At 40.8% G+C, this 9842-nt stretch overlaps 1 protein-coding gene across 1 annotated transcript in view; it reads left to right on the top strand.

Annotated features, from left to right (window-relative positions):
* atp10d (ATPase phospholipid transporting 10D) overlaps positions 1-9842 on the top strand; it is a 44297-nt gene that overhangs the window by 21951 nt on the left and 12504 nt on the right. Inside the window, exons 5-12 of the mRNA XM_014011884.1 lie at positions 67-173; positions 2667-2798; positions 2893-3005; positions 3331-3583; positions 6572-6789; positions 7619-7810; positions 8798-9428; positions 9517-9617. Of these exons, the coding sequence (XP_013867338.1) occupies positions 67-173; positions 2667-2798; positions 2893-3005; positions 3331-3583; positions 6572-6789; positions 7619-7810; positions 8798-9428; positions 9517-9617 (1747 nt within the window). The remainder of the gene's footprint in view (positions 1-66; positions 174-2666; positions 2799-2892; positions 3006-3330; positions 3584-6571; positions 6790-7618; positions 7811-8797; positions 9429-9516; positions 9618-9842) is intronic.

Here is a 9842-nt window from a genome sequence, read left to right as displayed (position 1 = left end):
CACACACACACACACACATACACACACACACTGTAACCCTCATCATATTGTGTCTTTGTTCCACAGAGAGCATTCAAGTGGGGTTCGCGTCGGCCTCCACAGCAGCAACCTTCTGCTGCGGAGCTGCACCATCAGGAACACGGAGACGGTGGTCGGCATCGTGGTTTATGCTGGTGAGTAGGGCTGCCACAAACGATTATTTTTATAATCGATTAATCATCGATTATTTTTTCGATCAGTCGACTAATCAGATCATACGTTAATTGAATATAAAACATACAGCTTATTGTGCTAGAATGCAGCTGCTATTATATAACCATTAGACTTTAGCTATATGCTAACAAAAAAAATAATTGCTGTGGAAGGCAAGTTCTGCCTTGCAAATATTACACAGGTTTCTCTTTCATTTTCTTATGATCCCACACTTTTGAGCTCTGTTGTCAGGTAGCCATGATACCAGAGCCTGTCTGTAAAATGTCTTGTGACGTCCACGGCCTACCCCAGTTACCACTACTGTGCATGTGTGTCAAGGACAGAAAGGCAGATGTGGCAGTGGAAGATGTCAAAGCAGTTTGGAGAGAAAAACAAAGTAAAGAACAAAAAAAAAAGAAAACTATTAATCGATAATTAAATTAGTCATCGATTATTTTAATAATCAATTAGTTGTCGATTAATTGACTAATCGTGGCAGCCCTACTGGTGAGACATCATCACACTGGAAATCAGTTTGACTAAGAAACAAAGCTATCTTATTAAGCTTAAGCTGTCTTATTAATATGTAGTTCAAACACTCTCTGTTTACTTTTTTTATTCATACCAGTTTCTTGGAGTGTGACTTGGTGTCTGGGTGTCATCCTTGACAACCRTCTAATAATCTGAGCACACATCACATCAGTAACATAATTCAGACTGCATATTTGCACCTGTGTAATAACTGCCTCTGCTCAGCTCACACACTGACCACACTGCTGTTCTGTCAGTATCCTGCTCACCTCACTCCTCCATTATTATAACACCCTTTTATTTTGGTCTCCGACAAAAGTTTCTTAATAATCATCATTACTAGAAGCACCTTGTTTACCCACATCAGCTGAACTTTCAGGCACGCCACCGTTTTTTTATCTTTCAAACATGAATATGTTCAACACATGGAACACATGGATGTTGCACATGGAGTGTCATGCAAAATACAAACCTACACATTGACCCATAGTAGAGTCGTCTCTGAAAGAAATTAATTGAGATTAATTGTGATTAAAATTTTATTCTATGTCCAACACTATAATAGTATTATACTTTTAAATAATTAACTTTAATATTAATATATACATTTATACTTTTAATTATTTTACTTTTTTTACTGTCTGTAATAACAAAGGCTAATAAAAACAATACACACAAACAAAAAATAAACAAATAATAACTAAACCTAATAAATAACCCAAAAATATAAAGTAACTAAGAACAAATTTTAACAAAATCCAAAGTGATAAAGATAAAATAGCTCCAACTCTAGTTGTAACATTATACATTATTCGATAAAATCAAATTACATCAACTGTAAAACAAAGACTGTAAAAATACTGCAGACTGTTACGTTTTTATAAATTTAAAAAACATATTTTTCACAGACGGRGTCATGTTTTTAACGCTCCCTTTAAACTTACAACACCGGTGGCGTCATTCAGCTTCTAATGGGTTATTAAAAAGATTCTAACATCATTTAAAACAGCGCTGCAGCTAATTGAGGTGCAGTTTTTACTCTATTTGTTCTGAAATTGTCTGGAGCTGATTTGATCACATCCAGAGTTTGTAGGCATCCTGTGTGAAGTTACAGTAAATGAGCAGGAGCACTTCAGGAACAGTCAGTGAAACAGATCTCCTTTCTGTTTGTTCTGCTCCCCTTCCAGTTCAAGTACCAACCTGCATGTTGGTGTTTATKCAAAACTCACTCTGAGCACGATGTTAGTCAAAGGAAACTGGAGGTGGCTGCGAGTAAAGTGTACAGTCGAAACATGAAACAGATCAGATGTGTTTRTCTCTCAGCTGTAAAACAAATCACACAGCAGGTTGGATAAATTTAGACCCTGTGGGTCAAATAGCCTCTATGCCACGGACCTCCGATCTAGCACTCCCGCATTCTTTGGCCACGCACCGGTCTTCCGGTTTGCAGGCCGGCTCTTGAATATCCTCAGGTTAGAAATGCTGATTASAAATGCGAGCGTGAGCTTTTATAGCTAAGTTTTCCCTGTATTGCTATGAAACGTTGCTGTTGCCTTTCCTCCACATCAAGAGGAAAATGTGACCTTGTCACGGACTAGTACTAGGAGCTAACGCTGAAAACTACCGGCAGTAAGCAGGAAGCGGAAGGGAGGTGCGTGGCAGGAATTTTAACAGAAATACGTTATCAATGGCTGTGGCATATGGCATATTATGTAATAAATTTTATGTCTGGATCKTGATGTTTAATTTAGACTTTTATGACTGTTATTTGTTGCTACCATGTGATCCTGATGAGTTTTGTCCTCAAGTTGACCGAGATTATCTGACATGTTTGTCAGTTTTCTTTAAGCTTGAGCACCCCTGTCTTCTGTAGGACTTTATCAGTTGTTAACATTCTTTCRTCCAGAGAGAGGGTTCATATGTTGTGTTATTGTGCGGCTCAGGTCATGAGACTAAAGCCATGATGAACAACAGCGGGCCGAGGTACAAGCGCAGCAAGCTGGAGAAACGCCTGAACACAGACGTCCTGTGGTGCGTCTTCCTCCTCTTCGTCATGTGTCTGACTACTGCTTTAGGTGTGTACCGARGCAAGAACGCACAACACAGCTGCTCCGAAAGCAGCGGCTTTGGATTCAACAGTAACTGAGAAGCTTTTTGGTGCATTTTCAGGTCACGGCTTCTGGTTGAAGAACCTCAAAAACCCTATTTTTGGGGTTGATGGCGAGACGTCGCCTGCTCTGTCTGGGTTCTACGTTTTCTGGACTATGATCATTGTGCTCCAGGTGGGTTCAGATAGGGGCACATTTGCACCTAGCAGCCTGATTGATTTTTAGATATGAAAGAGACAATAAAAAWGAGGCATTGGTCACTTTTATTGCTTTTAAATCTATAATCCAAATATTTGATTTTCTGACATCGACTCTTTGTTTCAGATGATGCTAACAGACAAGAACAAGTCGAAATGCACCATCACTTAAAAACATTAAACTATTTCAAAGGAGTGATTCCTTGTTTGCTAGGCTGATTGTGTATCTTAGYACAAAGCTTCTGTAGAACCTTTATTAGATTCAGAGTTTTATTTTTTGACAGTCTGATCTCTTTCAACAGGTGCTCATCCCCATTTCTTTGTACGTCTCTATTGAGATTGTAAAACTGGGTCAGATCTACTTCATCCACAACGACGTGGACCTGTACAACGACCAGCTGGACTGCAGGATCCAGTGCCGGGCTCTCAACATCACAGAGGACCTGGGTCAGATCCAGTACCTGTTCTCGGACAAGACGGGAACGCTGACTGAGAATAAGATGGTGTTTCGTCGCTGCAGTATTTATGGGGTTGAATATCCTCATGAGGAAAACGGTGAGAAGCTGACATTAATATTTGTTACGGTTAAAACAGGATTATCTGATTCTATGCCTCCATAATTATAATAATCTTAGAAAAACTAAATAATCTCTTTACTGAAGCTGATTTGCAAGGTTATAAAAGTTTTTGATTTTTCGTTACAGTTTAGTGTTATTTCGTTGTGACTTTTTTCTTACAATTCAGTTTTTATTAGTTTTTAGAGTGGGTTCGRTAGTTTTTATTATTGATTATTTAATGCTTAGTTTTACTTTAGTTTAGTTTTCATTAGTTCTTAGTTTATTTATAGTTTAAATAAACATATTTGCCAATGTCTCCCCCTGCTTGTGGTGTTCCTGTGAGTTCAACCAGCAGCTTTTTTGTTCATCTGTGAAAGCAGTCCATTATAGCAACACCTTCCTAAAGTAATCAACAAAGGACTTGGGTAATTATTATAAGAAGGTGACAATCGTTGTCTCCATCCTGGTGTTACACCATARTCTGTGACCATCATATATTGTGACAGTAAGAGACGCTCTTGCATCTTTATACTGTACTTTYCCAGACCTTGGTCTCAAAGAAGAGTACGCTATGCCAAAAACATAAACTTTGAAGGGGGGGACAAACGCCAATAGAAAAATAAAGAAATATTATATCATCATAATATATCACGGTCATATCTGTGACTGTATATATTTCCATAATAGTCATAATATTAGTGGTCAGATGTTACTTTTTTATTCTTTGTTCAGCTTTTTCTTRATTTTTATTTTTTGTGTTTGTCCCCCACTTCGAAGCTTACGTTTTTGGCATAAGTGTAGCATAAAATAGCAAGAGCGCCTCSTACAGTCACACTTATAAGATGGTCACAGAATATGGTCTAACACCGGTTCTGCCTGGCCGGGCGTTTGGTTGTCTTTCACGGGAGCTACTAAGAGAAGCTAGCTTGWCAAGATACTCACAGTTAGCCSTCTRGTTTGAGCTTGATTTGTGCAGTTTTTCCCCTTTTGAATTATTCCACCTATTTTATCATCTGTTTCCACAAAAAGACACTTGCTTTYATTTTTCTCCCAGTCATATTTACAGAAATCCCAAATCTGACTTTGCTGAACAACTTTTGTTGTCATTTTGTATGCGAGCGCTGAGCAGCAGCAGACTGTAAACAAGTGACGTTACGGAACATGAGGTGCCGTTAGCTTCCCACGGCTAATGCTAAAGCTGCTCAATTTGATGTTAGTTTTTAAAAAGATTATACAGTTTCAGTTATCATTTTTTCATTTTATTACAGCATTTATATATTTCAGTTTCATATGTTTTTGATCCCCCACCCCCTCCCCTCCTTAGCTGGCTGCACTTTTGCAGAGTAGTTTTTTTGAGCATGTTTGTGTGTTTTCTGTATAAAAACACAGGATCAAAGCTATTTTTTAAAATTCACCCTTCTTTTAAAATTCACCCTTCTTTTGTGTGTGTATTCTAAACTGCAAAGGTAGCGCACTACGTTGCGAAAGACCATGGACATTCATTCCCACATGTTTGTCGTGTGTGTGTTTCTCCGGACGGATGTTCTAAACTGCAAATTTCGTTCTGCACTGCATCTTAATGCTGTGTGTGAATGACAATAAACGATTCTGAAATTCTGAACAAAAAMGTTTTTTCGATTTCAGTTTTTGTTATTTTGTTAAGAGAAATGTCTTTATATCTGGATTTGGCTTGTTCTAAACATTTTTAAACCATATCATACCATCTTTATTTATAAAGCACTTAAACAACCYTAGCACCCAAGTCCTGTACAGTCACGGTGCATAATAAAAGCCTAATCTGAAAATTAAAACTGTATAATAAAAAAAAGCACATAAAACAAATTAAAAATAATCTCAAAACAAACTAAAAGTCAGCATCTCAGATGGTGCCAAAGAGAAGAGATGGGTTTTAAGTAACGGCCTGTCTGAGGCCCAAAGGCAGGTTGTTCCACGTTTTAGGAGCAGCAGAGGAGAAGGAACGATCCCCTCAAAGCTTACGGTTGGTTTTTAGGCCAGCTGCCTTAAATAGAAAAAAGCTGGATTTCCCCACTGCTCCTATTTGATTATCAAACTTAAAGAAGACCAATTATGMGTCCTAGAAATTTTTATGGTATGTCTGTGGGCTATCCAGACCATGTTCTCCATTTAATGCACAAAATAATTCTCAGATAATAAAATTTCCCATTTTCTAGTTCTGCCTGCTCTGACTTCCATTCAGAAGAGCTGTTTATGTTAATGAGCTCTGTTGGTAACGCCCTCCAAAAATGTGTTGACATTAACTCCGCCCTCCAAAGGCAGCGTTTACGTTAGCATGGCTAATAATAGCAGAAGCTCCGTTGTACAACCAAATGAGAGACCCAGAGGCAGAATTGTGGTCCCAGCCCCCCCCCCACCCGTGCTCACTCTGCATGCTGTTACCAGAGCAGGGAGCAGCAGCGGTGAAAGTACCTCAGAAACTTGAACAAATAGGCTTTAACCAGGCTTTAATAAGCTAAACAATAGAGGTACATGAGAAAACGTGTTCATAARGAATGAAAATAAAGAAATAATTAAATTGTGACCATGCCAGTCTCYAACCCTGTTCTCCTGCTTTCTGGTCCAACACTCTACCCATTGCCCCATTGGAGGCTTGTTGTGAAATGAGCTGCYCATTGTACAACAACAATCGTGATGGCTTTTTATACWGAGGAGGTGGAGTCTCACCCGGGGGTTGCTAGGTAAGGGGCTGAACGCAGGTTCCGGTGGGTTGTCATACGGCTTGTGACATCACAAAATGGCCGAAGTATAAAACTTGTTGTTAATATGCATTAAAAATACATTTACTTACAGTAAATATGCCCCTGGGTGCAATTTTTTGGTCCTAGGACTGTTTTTTTAAGAAGCACATACCCAAAGTTGAGTAACAAAACCTTTTAAAAAGTGAATTTTGCATAATAGGTCCCCTTTAAGATCACTGTCCACCTAAACATCTGTCTTTGCATTTCAGCTCGGAGGCTGGAGGTGTACGAGGCGGAGGAGGACGAGGCGGCCGGTCGCACCGTGACTCTGAAGTCGGGCTTCAGCGGGAAATCCCTGAGCTGTCGCTCCGTCAGCTGCAACCGCAGCTCCGTGTCCCTGCACACGCTCACTGCTGAGTCGTCAGAGGAGGAGGACCAGCTGCCCAATCATGTCCCAGCGAGGACGGGCGTCTTCTGCAGCCGCATGGTCAGAATATTTCACACCGTTCCGCGGAATCTCTTCCTTGTTTTGTTGTACTTGTTTACGTGTAAACAGGGCCTCAAACTGAACTTGTGTTGCTCATTAAAGACAGAAACTTTGACGTGAGGAGCAGGAAACCTGTTTAGAATTAAGGAAAGAAAGAAAATAAATGGAAAACTTGTTTCAGTCTTCCAGAGAACTCAGACTAGGACAAAGTCCACCTTTTTTTCAATTTCGATACAGAAATTTGAGGTTTAGATACAGATCCGATATCGTAAAACAGCACTGAATTGAATTAAKCATTTCTTTTAAACACATGTATGGGATAAATCTTGTACATCAATAAAAGAGGGTTATTTGGCCAAAAAACACACAAAGTATCTCTGCAAAGCCCTTGGTCACAGAGTAGCAATCATACAACTCATTTATGAACATACACYTCTCTGTTTCAACCATTTATTTACAGAAATGAATGTTTTATTATGCAGAGCTAAGCGCCCCTTCTGGTGGGGGAACAGATTACTTTAGGGATACAGTAATTTGGCATGAGCTGTCGTGGTACAGGGACAAACAAACTTTTTTACATTTCTGTTTCAAAGTAATTTTCTTTTTGTTATCTGAAACAGAAAATGAAACACAAATCATTTTAAAAAAATTACTCATGCCTTTTTGGCACTAAAGGGAAATACTTTGTATTTTAATTTTAATTTCTGTATTTTAAAACACAAATCAAATAGTCACTTCCTGATTTGTAAGGAAAATCCAATGACCATAATTGACACTGACCCTGAACTCGTGTTGAGTTGATTATTTTTTTGTGTTTGTGTTCATTCAGGCGAAGGACGTGGTCCCGGACCCTGATCTGGTCAGGAAGTTGAACTGTCTCTGCTCTTCAGCGCTGCGTCTGAGAGACGTCTCCACGGAGACGTTGTCCAGCCTGGAGCTCACCTACATCACCGACTTCTTCCTGGCTCTCGCCATCTGTAACAGTGTGGTGGTTTCCTCTCCCAGCCAGCCTCGCCATGTGGTGAGTCAGACCCGTCAATCTGAAACCAACCAAKCCGCTTCGATAGCTTGTTTATTTCACGTGATTATAGAAAAAAACCAGAAGCACTCGCAGAGTGCAAACCTCCGCCAAGACCAATTTACCAAGAGTTAATGCGCAAAAGCAGAGATGGAAACACATTTGCCGAATAAGTTCTGACATAGCGAACATTTAAGCAGCAGTGTGCATGGGATTTCTTCTCTGTGGAGTCCAATGTGAAAAAAAAGTCAGACTCGTCACCCGACGTTATTCATGGTCAAACTGGTGTGGGATTAAGCTCCTAAGTTTTCATCAGTCATATTTCACCATGTAAAACGTCTGTTTTATCTCCTTGTATGAGTTTGTAATGGTTTGACTCTCTTTATAAAGTGCTTCCTGGCTCCCCCCGTCTCCAAACTTTGAAGCCCGGCAGCTCTCTGCTTACAAGCCTAGTAGCTGTCAACTGTTTTGATTGGTTGTTTCCGAAATGTGGTGTGTTTGAAGAAATGGGAAAAATAGGTTTCATGGTGCAGTCACGCACTTCCTGGTCACAAAACGTTCTGTAAATGTGCATATTATGGCATATTATGGCATATTATGGCAAAAATTATTCATGATTAAACCTGGTTTTAACATTACCTTTATAAAGTTTGAAGTCCGTGCTGTCCAATCCAGCTAACTGTTTTTTACAGAAGCCCTGTGAAAGCATCACAGCTTTGCCGATCTCAGAGTGTTAAAAGAAAAAAGAATTCCTGTATCCGCATCGTGATCCAGAACATCACCAAAATGTATTGGTGTGTTACTTGGCCCAGTACACACATGTGGTAAAAATGTCATGACAATCCATCCACAAGTTTTTAGTAATGTTGTCCACAGACAGAACGACAGACATACGCGACCGAAAACATTTCCTCCTTGGCGGAGGTAACTAATACACTAAAGACACCAGGAAGCCTCTTCACATAACGTCATGTTCTCGTTTCCCTCCAGGTGACTGAAGCTCAAACTCCTCTGAAGTCTCTTGAGGAAATAAAATTGATGTTCCAGCGTCTCAGCTTCTACCGTCCTCAAATAAAAAGCAGCTTCACCAGCAGGCTGTTCGCTCGGGGGAAGACCGGCTCCTTCACCCTCCCCTTCCCCTCCAACAGCAGCAGAGATGGGTCCGACCCAGCTCTGGAGAGCAACCAGGAGACCGTCAGAGCTCAGGTGGACCTTTTAGCCAAAGGAGGTGGAGATAACTCCGTAAATACGGAGGAGCAGGAAGAGCTGGAGGTCGACGTGGAGGCAAAATGTGACGAGCTCCAGCAGGACGAGGAGGACCTGAACGGAGACGTGGAGCCGGAGGACGAGCTGCTGTACGAGGCGGAGAGTCCCGACGAGGCGGCTCTGGTCCACGCGGCTCGAGCGTACCACTGCACCCTGAGGGCCCGGTCCGCCGAGAGCCTGCTGGTGGATCTGCCGGGAGTCGGCTCGCTGTCGGTGCAGCTGCTCCACATCCTGCCCTTCGACTCCAACAGGAAGAGGATGTCTGTGGTGGTCCGCCACCCGCTCACAGGACAGGTGGTGGTTTACACCAAGGGGGCCGACTCCGTCATCATGGATCTGGCTGAAGCGCCGAAAGGTAGAGTTTCTTTTTGYATGAAAGATTCTGGTCTCCAGATCTGACTGAGGAGTTGTGTCACATTAGACCAGCTGTGGTTTGTTTCCAGGTGCAGAGCAGCAGCTCTACAGTCACATCAGAGATCAYACCCAGAAACATCTGGATTCTTACGCCAGAGAGGGTCTGCGCACGCTCTGCATCGCAAAAAAGGTCAAACAACAACATAAAAAAACCTCTTATTATCAGTTTCGATTAGTGCGCGGCATGTTAACACGTTATCGTTTTAACGCTGCGATAATCTTTTTAACACAGTTATTTATTTATTTCCTTTTTTTTAATTTAGTAAATTTATTCATTTAATTTAAAAACAAAGCAAATACTATACATACAACAAACAATACAAATCACAAATAAAATGAAAAAAATCTTAATATC

Source organism: Austrofundulus limnaeus, unplaced genomic scaffold, assembly GCF_001266775.1.
Source record: "Austrofundulus limnaeus strain Quisiro unplaced genomic scaffold, Austrofundulus_limnaeus-1.0 Scaffold85, whole genome shotgun sequence".
Taxonomy (NCBI): Eukaryota; Metazoa; Chordata; class Actinopteri; order Cyprinodontiformes; family Rivulidae; genus Austrofundulus; species Austrofundulus limnaeus.
This window is presented reverse-complemented; position numbering and strand designations above follow the sequence as displayed.